The sequence below is a fragment of the Nilaparvata lugens genome, chromosome X, assembly GCF_014356525.2.
Source record: "Nilaparvata lugens isolate BPH chromosome X, ASM1435652v1, whole genome shotgun sequence".
Classification (NCBI taxonomy): Eukaryota; Metazoa; Arthropoda; class Insecta; order Hemiptera; family Delphacidae; genus Nilaparvata; species Nilaparvata lugens.
In genome coordinates this window covers 70,767,752-70,787,082 of record NC_052518.1, presented here as the reverse complement: position 1 = coordinate 70,787,082, position 19,331 = coordinate 70,767,752, and the positions used below count along the sequence as shown (strand labels likewise).

Here is a 19,331-nt window from a genome sequence, read left to right as displayed (position 1 = left end):
CATTTGTATTTAAAACTTCATCCCAGCACTGAAATTGCAAACAATGTTTAACTCTGCTCCAACATACTTTTGAATGAAATTGATTACTATTGTTATTGTTATTATTTTTACAGGTTATTATTACTACTACCGGTATTATGAATTATGTTTAAGCAGATAGGATAGTGATCGGTTATTTCGGATTTTAAGATAAAAGATGATAATTTTGTTCTGTTGGGTATTTTTGCAAAAATATGATCAATACAAGTATTACTATCAGGCCGGGTTACTTTATCAATACATGAAATTAAGCCGTTTGCATACATCACCTCCATGTAGCGATCTAATTGCATATTTGGGGTTGGATTAAGTATGTCACAGTTAATATCGCCAATCACTGCCGAAAGGCCAGCGTTATCAAAGTTCTTGCCACAAAAATCATTCAAGGCATTTGTGAACAGCAACTGATTAGAATTTTGACTGCGATAAATAGCGAGGAGATTGCAAGGCAGACCAAACCAGTCGAAAACAAGATTCAGGCAGGTGGCAACCCCTCCCAGACACAGCTCAGTACACGAAACAGACAGGGCACTATCAATGTAGATAACAATACCATCATTATTATTGATACTATTGAATGATCTAAACACATTGAAACCATCGATGTGTATTAAATCAGTATCGTAATTAAGCCATGCTTCAGTTAGAATAATGCAGTCGAATTTTACTTTGAGATCTTCAATCAATACTAAGAATTTGTTGAAATTGCGATTATAGCTCCGGATATTCTGGTGGATAATTTTGAACGATTGAGTATTATCTATCTTATCTTCCTGGCTAGCCTGATAAAAACTACCTGTATCTTCACAGTATAAGCACTCTACTAACTGGTAATCAAAAATTAGATTCTGTTCAATCATAAAAATCAATTCGAATGTATCCTCTTTCGGAAAGCTGCTAAAAAATATAAATAGAATTATAAGAGGCCGATAGCTTTGTTGATGATTAACAGACTTTACTAAGTTAGAAGCAAAACAATATACACTGAAAAAATAAATAAATGTGGGTATTTTCCAATTTGAAGTTTTTTTATAGATCTAAGCAATAAGATATCATACTTTCAGATAGTGATAGCCAATTCAAGTTGTTTTCATAGATTAAATTATTCGCTCACAACTAAAGTTAGTATGGTCGCCTACTTGAGTAGAACAATTTGAAAGACTGAAACATTTTTGCAATATGTTTCACTTTGATCTCTCCTTCAAAATTGTAAATGAACAAGATAAAATAAAATATACATGTTAATAATCATTTCAACAACTGAATATCATCTAAAACTGTTCGTTAAAACTGATTAATGAATATTAAAAACGAAAATGCAATGAATCTTTCTTGGATTTCCACTTCATTAAACTAATTGAGGGTTTCGGAAAAACATTTCATGATATAATATATAAGACATAAATAAAATAAGAATTAAGTTACCTCTGTTAGTATGCTTCTAAATTAAAACAAAAAAGTCTTCAACTTGAAGTTATTTAACGTTCTTAAACTCAAATAATAATTCAACTTGTCCTTAATCAACTATATTCATAAATCAAAATAAAATCTAGTATTATTGATTTTATATTATCATTCAATACCACAATTATAAAAATAATACCCACCAATATCAGTAATGTAAAAAATAAGAATATTCTCAGTGTAACTCAGATTCAAAATCTGATGATTACCGTATGCTATTTAAATTAAAACTAGCAGTCCCATCGCTCAAATACCCGGCGATTACTATATAAAACAAGTATGAATAGCATTGTACCTATTGACTAAATTTAAACTGTTCCAAATACTTGGGAATTATTAATACTATTGAAGAAGTATTAATATCAAATGTATATAGGCCTACTCGTATTTTATTATTATTATCAGTCTCCTATGCACAGTGGGTGAAGATAATTATTAAAAACTCACAGTTTGATCGATTTCGATACTTAAGAGCCTGATCCTGAAGCCATCGCATTCGTGTTTGGTGTAGCCGCTACATCATCACTTTTCGCATCGTGAGCAGCGGGGTGTGACTCGGTATCGGCAGCCATCAATTGTTGCTGATTTTTGTCCAATAATTGTTGAAAGAACTCCACATGCTTTACTCGCTGTGGGTTCGTGGTCGGCGTCCGCTTGACCAGCACTCGTCCGTCGGCGACCCATGCAGCCGCCAGTTTGCCGCTCTTCACTTGACGCCTCGCCTCAAAGTAAATAGCGTTGTTATTCTCAGTGAGATGGTCGTTGATGTAGATATGTATATTCGGAAAAGAAGGATGCAGTTCTTGGGCAGACATTACTTTCCTCGCTCGCCTTGCGTGAATCCACTGGGTTTTTGTCTGTCTTGAAACAAAATTAACTACGATTGACGGTGGACGATTATCTCTCATCTTAGATGGTAAACGATGGGCGGCAGACACATCGTAACTGTTAAAGTTCACTTGTAAGAGTCTAGCAAGTTCCCCAAGTATTTGAAAAATATTCTCACCTCGCGATCTCGGCACACCAGCAATAATAATGTTATTTTTCCTGGTTTGCTGTTGTAGGTCTGACACTTCATACTTTAACAAATTAAGTTGAGTATTTAAACGTTCGTTTTCAGTTCTAAGGTATTTTACTTGCGAAGTATTTTGCTCACACTCTTTTCTCACACCCTCGAACTGTGACTTGAGTGATCCTAAGTCTTTGACAACACTTGCAATGTCCTCTTGCATTTTTTTAAGAGCGAGTTCTGACGAGTCACTGTGCTCGTTAAACTCCTCGCGAAAAGAAGCAATTGTCTCAAGCACTGACTTTTCACTGTTACTAGTGGGTACACAGACACTGTTAGCCGAGTTAGGAAGTTTCATACATGAATCGCACTTCATATTTTTACGCGTGTTCACTTTATTTTTGACGTCGCCCGAAACACATTGAGCATGAATGTTGACCGAGCATTCGCTACACTTTATAATGTCTTTCACTAACATTTCTCTCCCGCATTTTCCGCAATCATCACCCATTATGAATAAATTTGTGAGAAACAGAACTGAAAATAATAAATTGAGGTTATAGATTGGAGCTATTGGCTATTGTTAGGTTGACACAATTCTTTCCGAAAGCGGATTCAACCGGTCTAGTCTCGTTTAAGCAGGAGCTTCAGCAAACGATCCGATCCCATCGACTGACTGATAAGAACTGTATATATAGAACTTAAATAAGAACTGAAATATATAGATTAACAAAATCTCCATTCTCAATTGTGAAAATTCATTATTTAATAATTGAAAGTTATATTTCCCAACGAATAAAAGAGAATTGATTACTTCGAACATCTTTGAACATGAATTAACAGATAATATTACATCCGATATAGCGGTATCAGCTATCTTCTATAGAAGGCAGTGACAAGGCAGAGAATCAGCAACGCTGTTCTCCTATCTTTCTCCACTGCTATTATAACGTGGACCTCACTAGTCCAGTTATATCGTTACAACTAGTCTATAGCAACTATAACAACTAGTTCTAGCTATTGGTAAATTCAGTTGAATAATCAAGTGCTAGTTCTAGGTAGATGTAACTATAGTGAGGTCCACGTTATAATGACAGTATTTGATCAACTTTGGTTTTGCTATCCTTGTCTATCATTCGACAAAGCGGTGGTACTATCCTTTTCTAGGTCCACAACGATGCCAATTATGTTTTTAACAGTGTAGAAATATAATTAATTAATGCAGAGAATTGGCCTTACTATTCTCTACTTGAATATACTGATGAAATGAACAATACTGTAATTCTGTTTCATCACTTGTTTGTTTCTTGCTATTTATAATTAGTGATGGCTCAAATGACAATTGAAATTTTCCCTGTTATGGTAGGCTATTGTAAAATACGTTTGTTAGTGTAGAATGTACAGTTTGTTACACTAAAATTTATAAAATATATATCACATTGAAATATATCCTATTTGCCTCGATTGATGTCCACCTTGCTGTTTGAAATAAATCATTTGAACTAACATTACAATTTTATCTGTCACAGTGAGGGAATGACGTGTGCATTTTTGTGTATGTTACGATTAAATATATAAACATAAGTTTTCTGTTGTTTTCGTCTCGTTACAATGGAATCTATAAAACATATTTGCCTCGATTGATTTTTATTATTTGAGCTGACAGTTACAATGTTTTCCTTTACAGTGAATGAGAAGGTATTGTTGTTCTCAAGAACGAATGAAATAAGAGGAGTGGATCTGTATCAGCCTTACTACCATACGATACCGACTATCAGTCTACCCCAAGTTCTTTCGCCTTCGCAAGTTGATTATGTGGCTAAAAACAAGTCGATATTTTGGATTGATACAACGATCAGTGAGGTTAAACGATCGTCATTGATCGGTGGAAAGACCAGTACAATAATTGACACAGGTAACAGCATTCTTTTATTAAATATCAGCTAAATTTTTAATTAACAGAATAACTTCCACAAATAATTATATATATATATATATATATATATATATATATATATATATATATATATATATATATATATATATATTACATTTGAGTGTTTCGCGGATGGATATATTATATGTAAAAGAATTAACCGGGTACATCCGTTTGTTTTGACTTACTTGAGTCTGACGTTTCGTCGCCATCGCAGACGACATCTTCTGAGGGTGGCGTCGAAATCCACACCTCAGAAGATGTCGTCTGCGATGGCGACGAAACGTCAGAATCAAGTAAGTCAAAACAAACGGATGTACCCGGTTAGTTCTTCTACATATATATATATATATATATATATATATATATATATATATATAGTCAATTTCAGATTAACAAAACAATTACATTAACAAAAATATATTCTTCTTCTCTACAACTTGAAAATAACATATTAATTTGTCAATTGCCAGGTATATCAAATCCTATGGGCTTTGCTGTGGACTGGATTGGGGACAACATGTTCATCGCTTACAGCAGCATCAAGGAACCATACACTATTTATGCTTGCACATTGGATGGAGAATATATCACTACCATCTATTCTGGACCAAGCATTGATGAAAGTCCATTCGAGGTAAGTACCCTTACTTCTTTTATCTGTAATTTTGTACTTTGGTTAAATTTTATGAAGATGGAAATTACTGAGATATTGCATTTATTCAAATTAAGCTATTGATAATTATTATCTATTAATTATAGTTCTATTTATTAATAAGTTGATAATTCGTTTGATAATAATTATAAATTTGATGTGATGCAATTTTTTGTAATTGATCATCAGTAAATCTCATCAACTACACTAGCCCTACACCACTAGTAAAGCACTGTTTTTTTCTAGGCCACCGGATGTAAGATTGCATGCGCAATCTTTTCACTCTGTACAATAATTCTTCATTTTCTCGTGATTAACAGGGCTACAGAATACGGGGTCTGGCAGTCGACCCTCATAGGGGAAAAATCTATTGGAGTCAACAGAAAGTTGCCGGTATGAACGACATAGAAGCAAGCAACATGGATGGCAGTGACCGGCATACCATCACAACTCAAAGAGAAAATAAAGTTCTGTCTGCAGTCTGTAGTAAGTACTTTTTTACAGACTAAAACTGTTATGTACCCCGTAATGACAATTTGCGAAACAAGAATAGACTAGAAATAGAAAACATTTTGAAATGTTTTCTATTTCTAGTCTATTCTTGTTTCTCTCGCCTATTTCTTGTTTCACTCGCTTCGCTCGCCTGCATTCTTTTTTTAACTGAGTTGGTAGCACTGGGCTACTGAGTAATGTTGTTGAGAAATTCGCTCCGCTATTTTTATAATTTTACAGTGGTTATTTACTAGCAAATGTGAAAATCATGTAGTTTAGAAGTTTTTAGAAAGTGTGAAGTACCTGTTCTTTTAAGAAATCCATAACTGCAGGACCGCTTGATGACTAGAATAACGCGGATCACACACGATTTTGAACACGTTGACTCCATTTTTCTTTAACGCTGGCATACACGTGCTATTTCTTGTCGTCTCGATTTGACTGAGTGGTTCGTCTTCTCTACGATTCCATCGTAACTGCTATTGACATAGCTTAAGTTGTGATAGAAAGGGTGTTGGTTCTAATCTTATAGATAACGCGATAAACTGTTTTCAATAGTGTTATCTATACTGCTGACTGTAGTGAAGTAGATTCACCAGCTGTTTTTTGTTTACCTACTTATATATACTATATAACTACAGATCTTATTTATGTGTAACCATGACAACAAAGTGCGGCACTTTAAATTAATTTCATCTACTTGAAAGCTATATCTCGCTCTTGTGATTTTCGCAAACTGACGTGGCTACAAGGCCTTTAATATATTGTTTCCTTTCCCTTTACCATATCAGGAGCTTCCTTTTACCGCCTTGATAGCTCTCTCGGCACTTGTCAATTTTCCTTCCAGTTTTCCTTTCTCTCTGATACTTCACTTGCACGAACTTTATAGATCGGGCATCAAATAAAGCTTTGAATCACAGAATAAGAACACCGCACAATTACTACTGTAATATATTATAAGTATGTTCCCAACAATAAATAGATCTTCAACACAAAGGGGTAACGATGCTATAGAGGTCAACGGGTTCAAATTCAGAAAACAACGTACAATGCTAGACGGAAGAGTTTCGTGGAGATGTCTAAACAATGGCTGTCCATATACTTTGAAAACAAACGCCCAGGTACATACAGTTTTAGAAACAAGCGGGAAGCACGATCATCCAGCTCCTGATCTGGCCTCCGCAAGTACCGTCATCAATGACTCTTCTGTCAGACAATCAACTCCTCTGTGCACGGATAAGTTGCCATCCACTCCTGTCAGTTGTAAGGGTATTTATTCACCTCAACGAGCAATGTGCGATATGGGTGTCAACACACCAACAGCAAGAACAGTCTCAAACAATGAATCGCCTAGTTTGCGTGCAATAGAGCTTCTACAGCAGCGTGATGATATGATTGCGTATTCACAAGACTTAAAAATGCAAATTGAATCTCTTCAGAAACAAGTTGAAACACAGAGGGAACAGATCAAGTCAGTAACGCTGGAATTTGAAAGAGAGAATGGAGATGTTAAAAGTCAGCTAAGAGCAATGTCAGTGACAATTGAAACTTTGGAGGCTGACAACAATGCTCTGAGGAATGAGAACAGCTTGTTAAGAGATAGCTCTAATAAAAATAAGAGCTTGCGTTATAAATCCATGAATAATGGTAGCAAACAAACCAAGTCGAGTAATGGAATTAAACCAAGTCGAACAAGCATTTCAAATTCAAATGTCGATAGTGATGCTGTAGTTTCGAAAGAGTGTGAACCCAGTCCAGCCACTCCTAGTCTCACGGTTCACCACTACGCTGACAGCCAGGGTAGAGATGTCGGAAGACACTTCAAGAGGAAAAGCAACTTGAATTTCACTTCATTTGTGAAGCCTGGGGCCAGGTTTCTTGATGTCATGCCGGATGGTTTGACGGATTTTGGCGGAAATGATGTGTTGGTGATTCAAGGGGGTACCAATGACGTCAGTAGAAATGAAGCCAAGGACGTTCTGATTGCTTTACGAAGGAGTCTGGTGGCTCTCTATGGAACCAACGTCGTCGTGATCTCGATTCCACATCGCTTCGATTTGGCGGACTGGTCTTGCGTCAACAAACTGATTAAAGAGACTAATATTGCTATTAAGAAAATATGTAATCTGTTTCCTAATTGTAAGTTCATTGATATGAGTCATTTGGGGAGGAGATTTCATACAACTCATGGCTTACATCTCAATGGGTTCGGTAAACAAATGATCAGTGATAGTATTATCGAGTGCGTGCAAAGTAATTTCATAAATACAAATCCTTATTCTGCTATTCCACTACATAATTCTTTTTTAGTTTAAACTGCCTCGCATCGGAGAGGGCCCCATCTAATTCAGATTTTAATCAATTAGTCATCTCCGATTGTAATTATCCGCATACCTCCCGTCTGACAGGGTCTGAAAATTTTGAGATGAATAATACTGAAGCTTCTAAAAAACACAATACTTCTATATTGAATTTAGCAATGGATATTAATGTTCCTCTTGACAATTTGACACCTCACTCGCACCCAGCTACTAATGTATCTCAAAAGGCGAATGATAGAATCTCGATTTTACACCAGAATGTGCTACACTTGCCCTCACGCTTAGACTTGTTGAGAATTACCTTGGAGGAGCTAAAGCCTGAGATATTAGCTATCTCTGAGCATAAAATGACAGAGGCTGAAATAACTCGCTTGAATGTACCCCATTATCAGATAAGTTCTCAATTCTGTAGATCGAAAAATGTGGGGGGTGGAGTTATGATTCTGGTTCAAAATGAAATCTATTCAAATTGTAAGCCTGTGATCTTGCCGGCAATACAGTCGATCACTAGCGAGAAAGAGTTTGAGTGTTGCTTATCTCAATTTTCAATGAATAAGTTCTCGTTTGTGTTGGCATGCTTGTATCGAACGCCTCAACACTGTTTTTTAGAACCATTTTTTGAAAAACTTGAAATCTTGCTGGAAATTTTGTGCAATAAATACGAGAATGTTATATTGGCTGGTGATATTAATATTAATGTCTTAGAGAAAAATAATGTGTATAATAAATTCATCAATGTTCTTAAAATGTACAACATGACTTATAAAGTAGATTTTGCGACCAGAATCACAGCTACATCTGAAACAGCTATTGATAATTTTATAACAAATATTAATAACGACAATTTAAGAGTTTCTGGAATTATCACTCACATATCTGACCATGATGCTCAGCTGTTTGAGATCATTCATATTAAGAATGCTATTCACCAAAAACCAATTCGTAAATTGTGCAGGAAATTTGACAGTGGTAACTTAAATGTATTTTTTATGGATCTGCTAAGATTGGATTGGATGAAGGTTTACCAGTCTCCAGTGATGCTAAAATATGATGTTTTTATCACAACTTTTTTGTATCATTTCAATATAAATTTTCCAAAACTTTATATCACTGAGAAACAACCAAATAAAAGAAAATGGTTGAGCGTGGAGGTGGATAGGAAGAGGAATGAATTGTTAGAGATTGAAAAAATGTACAGACATACTAAAAGCGAAAACTTGAAAAATGAGATTAAATTTAGAAAGAGAGATCTTAATCATAGTATAGAGAGGTGTAGGCAGAGATCATTTGACAATAAAGTTTCTATTTCAAAAAATAAAAATAAATTAGCTTGGAACCTTATAAATTCAGAAGTTGGTAGAATCAAAGTAAATAACCATTCAAATATGTGTGTTGAAGACAATGGAAATCTTCTAAAAGATCCTTCTAGCATTAGTAATTGTTTTAATGACTTTTTTGTGACAGCAGTAGATAAATTTGTAAGACCGAATATTCCTGATAGGCCTATAAACACATCCAATCATCAAAACTGTGATTCCACTCTTAAATTCAAATTCAACTATATTTCTGAGTCAGACTTGATAAAAATAATAATGTCTTTCGAAAATAAACTTTCCTCAGGGCCGGACGACATCCCAATCACGGTTGTTAAAGCAGTCTTACCTGCAATTATCAAACCCCTGAGTCATTTGATAAACTCATCCTTAATATCTGGACACTTTCCAAATACTTTGAAGATAGCCCGGGTATTTCCTATATTCAAAAAGGGTAATGTCAAGGATCCAGCATGTTTTAGACCAATATCGATTTTATCTGTTTTCTCAAAGATATTTGAGCGGGTAGTGTATATTCAATTGATGGGATACCTGGAAAAAAATAATTTAATAGACAAGGAGCAGCATGGCTTCCGATCGGGGAAATCCACGGTAACAGCCGGAGTGGATTTCATCGATTCTATCATCAGTGCTATAGACAGGGGAGATAAAACTATAGGTACGTTCTTAGATATGAGCCGCGCTTTCGACAGTGTGAGGCATGATATGTTGATAGACTCATTAAACACCCTGGGAGTGAACGGTAAGGAGCGTATTTGGTTCTCCTCCTATTTGAAAGATAGGCAGCAATTCGTAGAGATTGAACATATAGATGAAACTGAAACGCTGCGCTACAAAAACAAATATCGCTCCAACATTAGACATTTGAATTATGGTGTGCCTCAGGGGACAATATTGGGCCCGCTGTTATTTATCTGTTACATCAAGGGGTTGCCTAGAGTTTTCCAAGAGCAAGCTACTTTGTGTCTCTATGCAGATGACGCTAATGTCATCTTCTCAGGTAATACATTGCAAAGTGTAGAAGAGACATCCGCAACTGACCTTTCTCTTATGAATAAATTTCTCAATGACAGGAACCTTCTTCTAAATGGGGGGAAGTCAGTCGTAATTTCATTTTCGACGAATCAGAGAAAAAATGAAATTTGCCCAAATGTCCTTATTAATAATGAAATGTTGGAATTAGTAAACGGTACACGATTCCTGGGTTTAGAAATCGACAGTAATTTATCCTGGAATAGTCATGTTTGTCAGGTAGTCAAAAAAATCTCCCCTGGGTTGTATGCTTTAAGACAAATGTCAAATAAATGCAGTCTTCCAACCATGAAAACGCTTTATCATTCATTGGTACACTCCCATCTGGCCTATGGTTTATGCATCTACGGAGCCACGACCAAAAGCAATCTTGATAGAATTCTCATTCAACAGAAAAAAGCACTCAGAATAATGATGAATCTAGAAAGAATGGACTCTGTAAAACTGGTTTTTTCGCAGCTTGGCATTCTTACAGTTTACGGACAATATTTATTTGATGTAATCATGTATGTTAGGAATTACCCTGTAGAAGAGCTACGGAATGAGACTCATGGGTACAATACTAGATTTGGGAGGATAACGGAAAGACATAGGTTAGAATTTTTTAAGAAAAAGACGCACTACATGGGAAGGAAATACTTCACAATGTTGCCTTTAGAATTACAGGCAATAGAGAACATTAAAAAATTAAGTATAAAACTCAAGGAGTTTTTAATATCATTGTGTCTGTACTCCCTGCAGGAGTTTGCAGATAGCACTTTGCGTTTGTGATTGTTGAATATCGATTTTTGTTTATTTATATAGGAGGTTTTAAGACTTACTCTTCTACTACATTTTATGTTCATGTTGTTTGTGTATTGACGCTGTTCGTAATGTACCTGTACATGTTTATGAATAAAGATTTTTTCAATTCAATTCAATTCAACTTTGCTTCCTCCCATCAAATATTCAAATACAGACTTCCAGGCTCTTTCCAGTTGACTGAACAATGCATTAAAACGCTGGTAAACGTCGATTTTGGTTTATATTTTTTAAGATATGATAATTATTATATTTCAGGTCTGTTCTCTATCTAGACCAAATAATGAGCAGACCTTACAAAACATTCATATCCGCCCTTTCAAGTTCCAATCTAGTGTAGCCTACTTGAAAAATCGCGGGGTCCAGAGTTCAGACAAGTGCAATCGTTCGTGAAAACCCGTTGACAGAATTTTGAGAACCTCTCTAGACTCTAGCTGAACCTCTGTAACGGATCTGAACGTTTCTTGTTCATTTGTTCTAAAAAATCTGGAAACCGCATAAAACGCTGCAAAAACACCGATTATCTTTGATGTTCTCAATTATTTGTAAGCGCTCTCAAATTAACATTACTTCTTGTACCTTAGTTGAACTACTGCACCAAATTTCAAACTTTTCTGGCAATCACTTATTACTTCTCATAAAACTGAAAAATACTTTGAAATTTGTACCACCTGTTTTATTGTGTTTGTTTTTGTAATAGTCTTGTATGTGTTTTGTGTGTTTGAATAAAATTGAATTCAATTCAATCTATTTGCCATTTTATAAAATAATACTATCATAATTTTTCTGTAGTGCATCCTTAAACTGTGAATATAAAACAATATAGGCGATAAAATTTAAAATCAATAAAAAACAGAATTCTTCAAACATTTTTAATTATTTTAATGTCAAAGCATAGACAATTAGTGTGTTCGCTAGCAATGAGTTGAGATTTTATGAAAAATAATATATTCAGGAGTATTACACACAAAATGTTTTCATGAAATAAATTAATTATGTTCTCACATTTTGTAACATTGAACATCTCATATTTATTTTCAACATCCCACACCACACATGAGCAAGTTCTTTTACGGAGGTTGTCTTTATTTATTAAATTTTCTATAAACACTTTCATTTATTTTGCCAACATTTTTGTATAAATTATTTCATCTTAAGATTAAAAAGTTATTTTTCAAAAATTTAGATTTCACCCAGTCATCGATTAGAATAAAGAAGTTAATATTTATTTTATGTGTGAATTGGTAATCATCCCACGTGATTCAGCTCTACCACTTTCTTTTCGCCAATCTTTTTGTTCTACTTTCCTATCGATTGCGTTCAATATAATTGAATTACTGTTTTATTTAACAGGTTTGATAGTCGATCATGTTGATAACAGACTCTACTGGGTGAATGTGGAGTCTCAAACAATTCAATTTTACAATTTCATCGACAAATCCATAACAACAGTACCATTACCGGCTGGTACATCACCTTCAGCCGCTACAATATACGATGGCTTACTTTATTATGCTGATTTGAATGACTCTGCCATACATTCTGTCCATAAAACCTCAGGAAGTGGACATGAAATCATCCGAAATAATACCAGTGAGTACTCGTATTCCTTATACTTGTATTTAAAGATATCGTTAAAACTATCGGGAAAGGGCTAACGTTTTTGAATAAGGATGTTTCTGCCTTGGGAGCTCGATCAAGACTGACTCCCACTTGGGGATGCCAATCCCGTACCTTAATTTCAATCCCGGGATTTCGGGACTGTCAAATTTTAACCCCGGGATCCCGGGACTGAGAGAAAATAATTTTAGATAGGCAAAACAATGACACTTATGACACTAATGACACTTAGCCCACTTATGTTCATCTGGTGATAGCATTTTATGAAGAGGATTTTGGTGGGCTAGTCCACTGGTATGACAATTCCTCAACCTTCACGGCAATTTTGTTGAAGAGTAATCATAAGGGAAGTAAATTTTCCTGAAAGAATTATTCGTCGTTTTATGGCCAATCGGAGGTTGAAAAAAATGTCCCTCGTAAATCCAAGAACAAATTATAATTGAACTCTTTGTTCTGATTCATCAATATAATAGAATACTTATATAAAATGCGTATCAAATCTTATATAGAACGAATTATTATAGATCAATGAAGAAAGACAAAGGGTAAACAATAAATAAGTATATTGTTAAAAAATTGTCATATGTTTGAAATGTTTTACTATATATCATTTATATTAGTTTCAATAATTTATTTGATTTATTTTAGGTCACGTGATGTCATTGAAAATTTACGACCCAACAGTGCAAGCCGGAGAAAATGCTTGCTCTATGAATCGAGGCAACTGCTCCCACCTCTGCTTGATGGTGTCTCAAACTAGTCGAGTTTGTAAATGTGCTACAGGCTATAAAACCGATCCTAACGACCCAACAAAATGTATTGGTGAGTATATTTCTAATAAATTAAATATAATAATTTCTCCAGCCACAGAGGACCTTTCTAAGATCACTTATTGAGGCTGTTCTTATTGTCATTAATTCTACATTATTGTTTTCTATACGGTTAAACCTAGTTTCCCCTCAGCATACGATTTAATCATTTCTATCTGTTCTGAAAAATTATACGTTGCTATTTTCAATTCATCAGGATAATACACTGAATAACATTTTTACAATTGAAAATTACTTCTAAATTGAAAAAATTACTCCAGAAATTTTTAAGACAAACCATACATTCATTCCCTCACTTGCAGCTCAGCTTCTCAACTGAATGAAACGACAAGAATTTCTCACAAGCATTTATTTATTGAAAAGCAAATTTAAATACTGTTTAAGTTGCTGAACTATTATCAAACCATAGTGAGCCTAGGAATCTTGGAGTTCACTAAAAATAGATAATGATGTTAGCAACCGAAACTTGTGTCTCATTTGTTAAAATAAATCTCTATTTTTTCCAATTGTGTAATATGCCTAAAAATATTTTATTCACAGATAAGATACCGGCTCTATACTTAGACTTATAGCTCTATACGTATGTGTAAAAAATAGCTATTTATCTTCACTCGCAATAGAGCAGATTTACATAACGAGATAAATAACAAAATCGTCCACGTGATCAAATTTACCGCATGCATTTTAGAATTGTTACCGGTTCTACACGTCTATGTAACCTGCACATCTTTACAGCGATTCTTTTCAGGATAATCATCTTCTGTGCTTTAGTTGTTAGTGTTAATAGAAGAATCATGATAATAGGCTTAAGGTGTATGTTATTGCAAATATTGTAAATATTATTTCATAAAATCGCTTCTCTTGTATGGGCTACTTTTTTAAAAAATATTGAAAAAGAATATAAAAACATGGAGTACCCTCTTATTGACTTATTATTTTTTCCATTAAATATTAATTCATTTCGGTTTCAAGCAACGTAAACAATAAAATTGATTTGATTTGATATTCTGTGGAGGAACTGAATTTGAATGGAATTGATATACAGGCGTTGAAGAGCTACTCATATACTCGATCAGCTATGAGATAAAGGGCTTGTCATTGGACGAGGCGAGCAGAAACATGAGCGACGTCCTGGCTCCGATCTCCCGGGTGGCAATGGCTACCGGAGTGGACTTCGACGCGGAGAGTGACTACCTGTACTGGGCAGACAGTGACCACGGCACAGTGTCACGCATCAAGCGAGACGGCACGGCCAGACAGGTTGTGGTTGAGCCCTTCGACTCAGTCATGTTTTCAGGCATGTTCGATGCCTTGATGGAGAACTCCAACTCTGTCGATCTGTTATCGGGATTGGCGGTTGACTGGATCAGTGGTTAGTATCACATTTCGTTCAGTAGCTGGTGCCCGTTCCATAAGTCACAAGTTCAATTCTATCTATTCATAATACAAGATAAATTTACAGAGACAAAATATTCTAAAAACAAATTCGTGAATATTTTCCCCACCTAGACGAATCTGTGTGTGGGGGAAGATATTTGATATCTAACAAGTTAAATTATACTTACAATTAAATTTGAAAAGACTTTTGTGTTTCTAGCAAAATTCACCTGTCTTTCTATATTGTAATGTCAATATCTCTTCATGTCACATTTGATTTTTTTTTTTAATATTATTAGTGACGGTCACCTATTATTTTTTATAATATTCGGTTCATTTTTTTTTAATAATCATATTGAAAGCTGACAAGTATTATCACAATTTCGAAAAGGCAGAAACTGATTGTTAATATGCTGACTTTTTCATGTGAAACTGAGTTTTTGAAAGTGAAGCATAAATATTGATAAATTATCTAGTAACAGATGATTGAGGATTGAGGAATATTATTTCACTATAAAAACACATTATATTCTTCAATAGTAACAAGTTGTTATTACGCTATAGTAGCCGCACCACGAGATGGCATTTGAAATGATGTAAGAAGGGTCGATCTCGTGATGCGGTTACTAAATAAGGCTAGTTTTCCATTCCGCTAAAATTTATAGGTGAATAAGTCGCTAAAATTTATAAGTGAATGACAAAATAAAGAGTTAATGTATCACAGTTCGAAATGGATCAAGGAATCATATTTAATTCAAAAAAATGAATTTTTATTAAGGTGCTAAGAATTATCCACCACAAACACATGCATTTCGATTTCAATCAGCTGATGCTATGCTTACTAATGGTTCTGCGCACACTAGACCTCGCTCATGAATAAACTTTAAAACTAATAAGAAGGGCCAGTACAGTAAGTACAGTATATTGAGAAGATTTAGCAATGTCATCTATTATTTTCTCCATTGAAAGTGCTAGAGACACTGTTTCCAGGGACACCGGACTTATCAAGGATGTACCTTTATATCGTCTCTATATTTACAATATTAACATATATTACAACTTTTCTAAAAATGGAATATGCAGTAGGCAATTTAGACGATGAATCGTCTCACAGACGAAAATGAGACGGAAAATGATTCTAAATAACATAGGTTAGTTGGTGACAATGACAGGAGGTTGATAATGATGTTTTTCATGAAATTTGGATTCAATGTTATGGCTTGTTATGCCTATGCAGAATGATTTAATGCTCACAACTCGGTTTCCGATCTCATACTAAAAGGAAAACAAAAGACTTGACACTGTAGAGCTACACAAAAATGCAAAAAATGCACATTTTTAAAAGCGCATGCGCTACCTCATCCACTCTTTCACAGATAAGATGGAGAAGATAATCCTTCTACTTTGTGGCTCTTTCATGAGCTGTCGCATGGTCTCATAGATACAGCGCGAATTCAAGCGAGACTACTACACCTCAGAATTTTACATTCATTCATTCTGCATTCATAAACTGATGCACTAATGTGTTTATAGGGCATTCGCATGGTTTCTCTCTTAAATGAATGAGTCTTTCACAATTTGAATAGGCTAATTGACCGAAGCGAAGCTGAGGTCCTAGTTTCGACTCGATCGGCTTTTGTCTGTTTGTTTGTTTGTACCGCAGTTACAGTCGCAGTTATTGTCCGATTTGGATGAAATTTGGTATACAGTTCTTTGAAACAAGGTGCAGAAACGAATGTGTAACGATTTTTGGTAAGACCTCCGGTTTTTTGTAATATTTAAAAAACCGTAGAATAACCTCAAAAGTATCTTTGAAGATACAGCAACTCATGTTCCTACTTTTTCGCAACCACTGTTACCAGGGCATGGTGTCCAAGGCAGTTAGAGCGTAGTTTATCACACCGTGGGACCAAGGTTTAAATCTCGTTCCGACCAGATTTTTTTTCAGACGATACTAATTGTTTTATCTTATTCTAATAATATATCATTATAGAATTATCATTATGACTATATAGAATAACAATATTGAATCATATTATTATTATTATTATTATTATTATTATTATTATTATTATTATTATTATTATTATTATTATTATTATTATTATTATTATTATTATTATTATTATTATTATTAAATTGATTTATCAAATTAATTGGATAAATTATTTTAAAAAAATCTTTAATATCAATACATAAATAACTATTATTATCTATGTTACAGATAAATCAACTATTTTAGTTGTAGACAATATTATTATCATAAAAATTTATTTAATCTAAAAGTTTTATTCATAACTATCAGTTATTATTTAAGTTATTTTTTAACTGAATTTTCAGTTTATCAGGTACAATAATTATTGTATTGTATTCATTTTTTGTGCATTTTTGTGTCGCTCTACAGTGTCAAGTCTTTTGTTCTCCTTTTGGTATAAGATCAGAAACCGATTTGTGAGCATTAACATTCTGCATAGGCATAACAAGCCATAACATTGAATCCACTTTTCTTGAAAATCATCATTAGCAACCTCCTGTCATTGTCACCAACAAACCCATCTTATTTAGAATCATTTTCCATCTCATCATCTAAATTGCCTACTGCATATTCCATTTTTCCGTCAGTTGACCGATTTCTTATAAGTAATTATTAGAAAAGTTGTAATATATGTTTATATTGTGAATATGGAGACGATATGAAGGTATCTCCTCGATAAGTCCGGTGTCCCTGCAAACAGTGTCTCTAGCACTTTTAATGGAGAAAATAATAGATGACATGGCTAAATCTTCACAATAATATACTGTACTTACTGGCCCTTCTCATTAGATTGAGAGTTGTATTCATGAGCGAGGTCTACTGTTCGCAGAACTACTAGTAATAATTATTGTACCTGATAAACTGAAAATTCAGTTAATAAATAATTAAAATAATAACTGATAGTTATGAATAAAAGAAGTTGGAGATTAAAGAAATGTTTATGATGTTAAATATTGTCTACAACTAAAATAGTTGTTGATTGATGTTTTTATGATGATAAAAATTGTCCACAACTAAAATAGTTGAGTTATCTGTAACATGGACAATAATAGTTATGTATGTATTAAGAGCGTAAAACTCAACTTTATCACTCGAATTACATACACTAATTTTTCTACAACTGCAGTATTAAAATCCAATGCAATAAAGTTTTTTTTTAAATTTATCCAATTAATTTGATAAATCAATTTAATAATAATAAGATGATTCAATTTAATTTTTCTATCTAATCATAATAATTTATTTAATAATGATATATTATTAGGATAAGATAAAACAATTAGTATAATCTGAAAAAAACTGGTAAGAACGAGATTTGAACCTGGGTCCCACAGTGTGAGTGTCAACGCTCCAGCTCCCTACGACACCATGGGTTGGTGATTTTGAAGGCGAAAAAGTAGAACATGAATTGCTGTATCTTCAAAGACGCTAGATACGAAAAAAACTTTCTGGATGGAGGTTGGTCTGCGGTTTTTTAAATTACAAAAAACCAGAGGTCTTGACAAAAATCGTTACACATACGTTTCTGCGCCTTGTTTCAAAGAACTTGCATACCAAATTTCATCCAAATCGGACAATCTGCGAGTGTAACTGCTGTACAAACAAACAAAAGCCGATCGAGTCGAGACTAAAACCTAAGCTTCGCTTCGTTCAATTATTTCTATATCTTACTGTTTCTGTACGAATGCAGATAAACAAGCTGAACATCAGGTGATGAAAAGCCAAACGCGCGTGTTCGTGGCGCTTGAGTCTGTATGCACCTATACATTCTTGTAGAGTAGAACCTCTATAAATCTCTATAATGTCGTTCCTAAACACAATGGAGAAGCACAAAAATAATTTCTTATTCAATAAGAGTGAATATTAAGGTGCAAATCCTTAGCGAAGACTAGCCGCGCGGCACATAAGCTATAAATTCATCAGATTTAATTACTCAGTTGGAATTTTAAATGCAATGTAGTAGCCAATTTTCCTATTCATCTGCCACCATAACATTCATACAACATGAACATCCAATGAATCTTTAAATCTATTGAATTTATAGGCTCTCCTGCCGCGCGGCTGGAGTCGTCGCTGAGGAATCGCACTTTTAGGAAAACTGTTAATATTTTCAAACATCAAAAATATATTTTCTATTTTGAACATACATTTCAAAAAGAATGTAAGTTATTGGATTTATATTGAATAGATTCTGATCCTATCATAGATTTTCATCTGTAGCTCTTTTCAAACATAATTTTGCTTATTCGCTGCCCAAGTATGAAGTATTAATGTATTTTACGCATTTTATCCACCATACGCAGTTGTTATCGTGCCGTGGTGCCGAGTAGTTGTGTTGAATTCCTGCTGCTCTGTGATAAGATTGCTGCTTGTTTTTCATTTTCGG

At 34.2% G+C, this 19,331-nt stretch overlaps 1 protein-coding gene across 1 annotated transcript in view; it reads left to right on the top strand.

Annotated features, from left to right (window-relative positions):
- Positions 1-19,331, top strand: part of LOC111054785 (low-density lipoprotein receptor-related protein 1) — a gene marked incomplete in the record, with an annotated part of 225,889 nt that overhangs the window by 13,638 nt on the left and 192,920 nt on the right. The window contains 6 exon segments of the mRNA XM_039442030.1: positions 4,200-4,427; positions 4,922-5,085; positions 5,424-5,589; positions 12,437-12,676; positions 13,352-13,525; positions 14,579-14,905. Of these exon segments, the coding sequence (XP_039297964.1) occupies positions 4,200-4,427; positions 4,922-5,085; positions 5,424-5,589; positions 12,437-12,676; positions 13,352-13,525; positions 14,579-14,905 (1,299 nt within the window).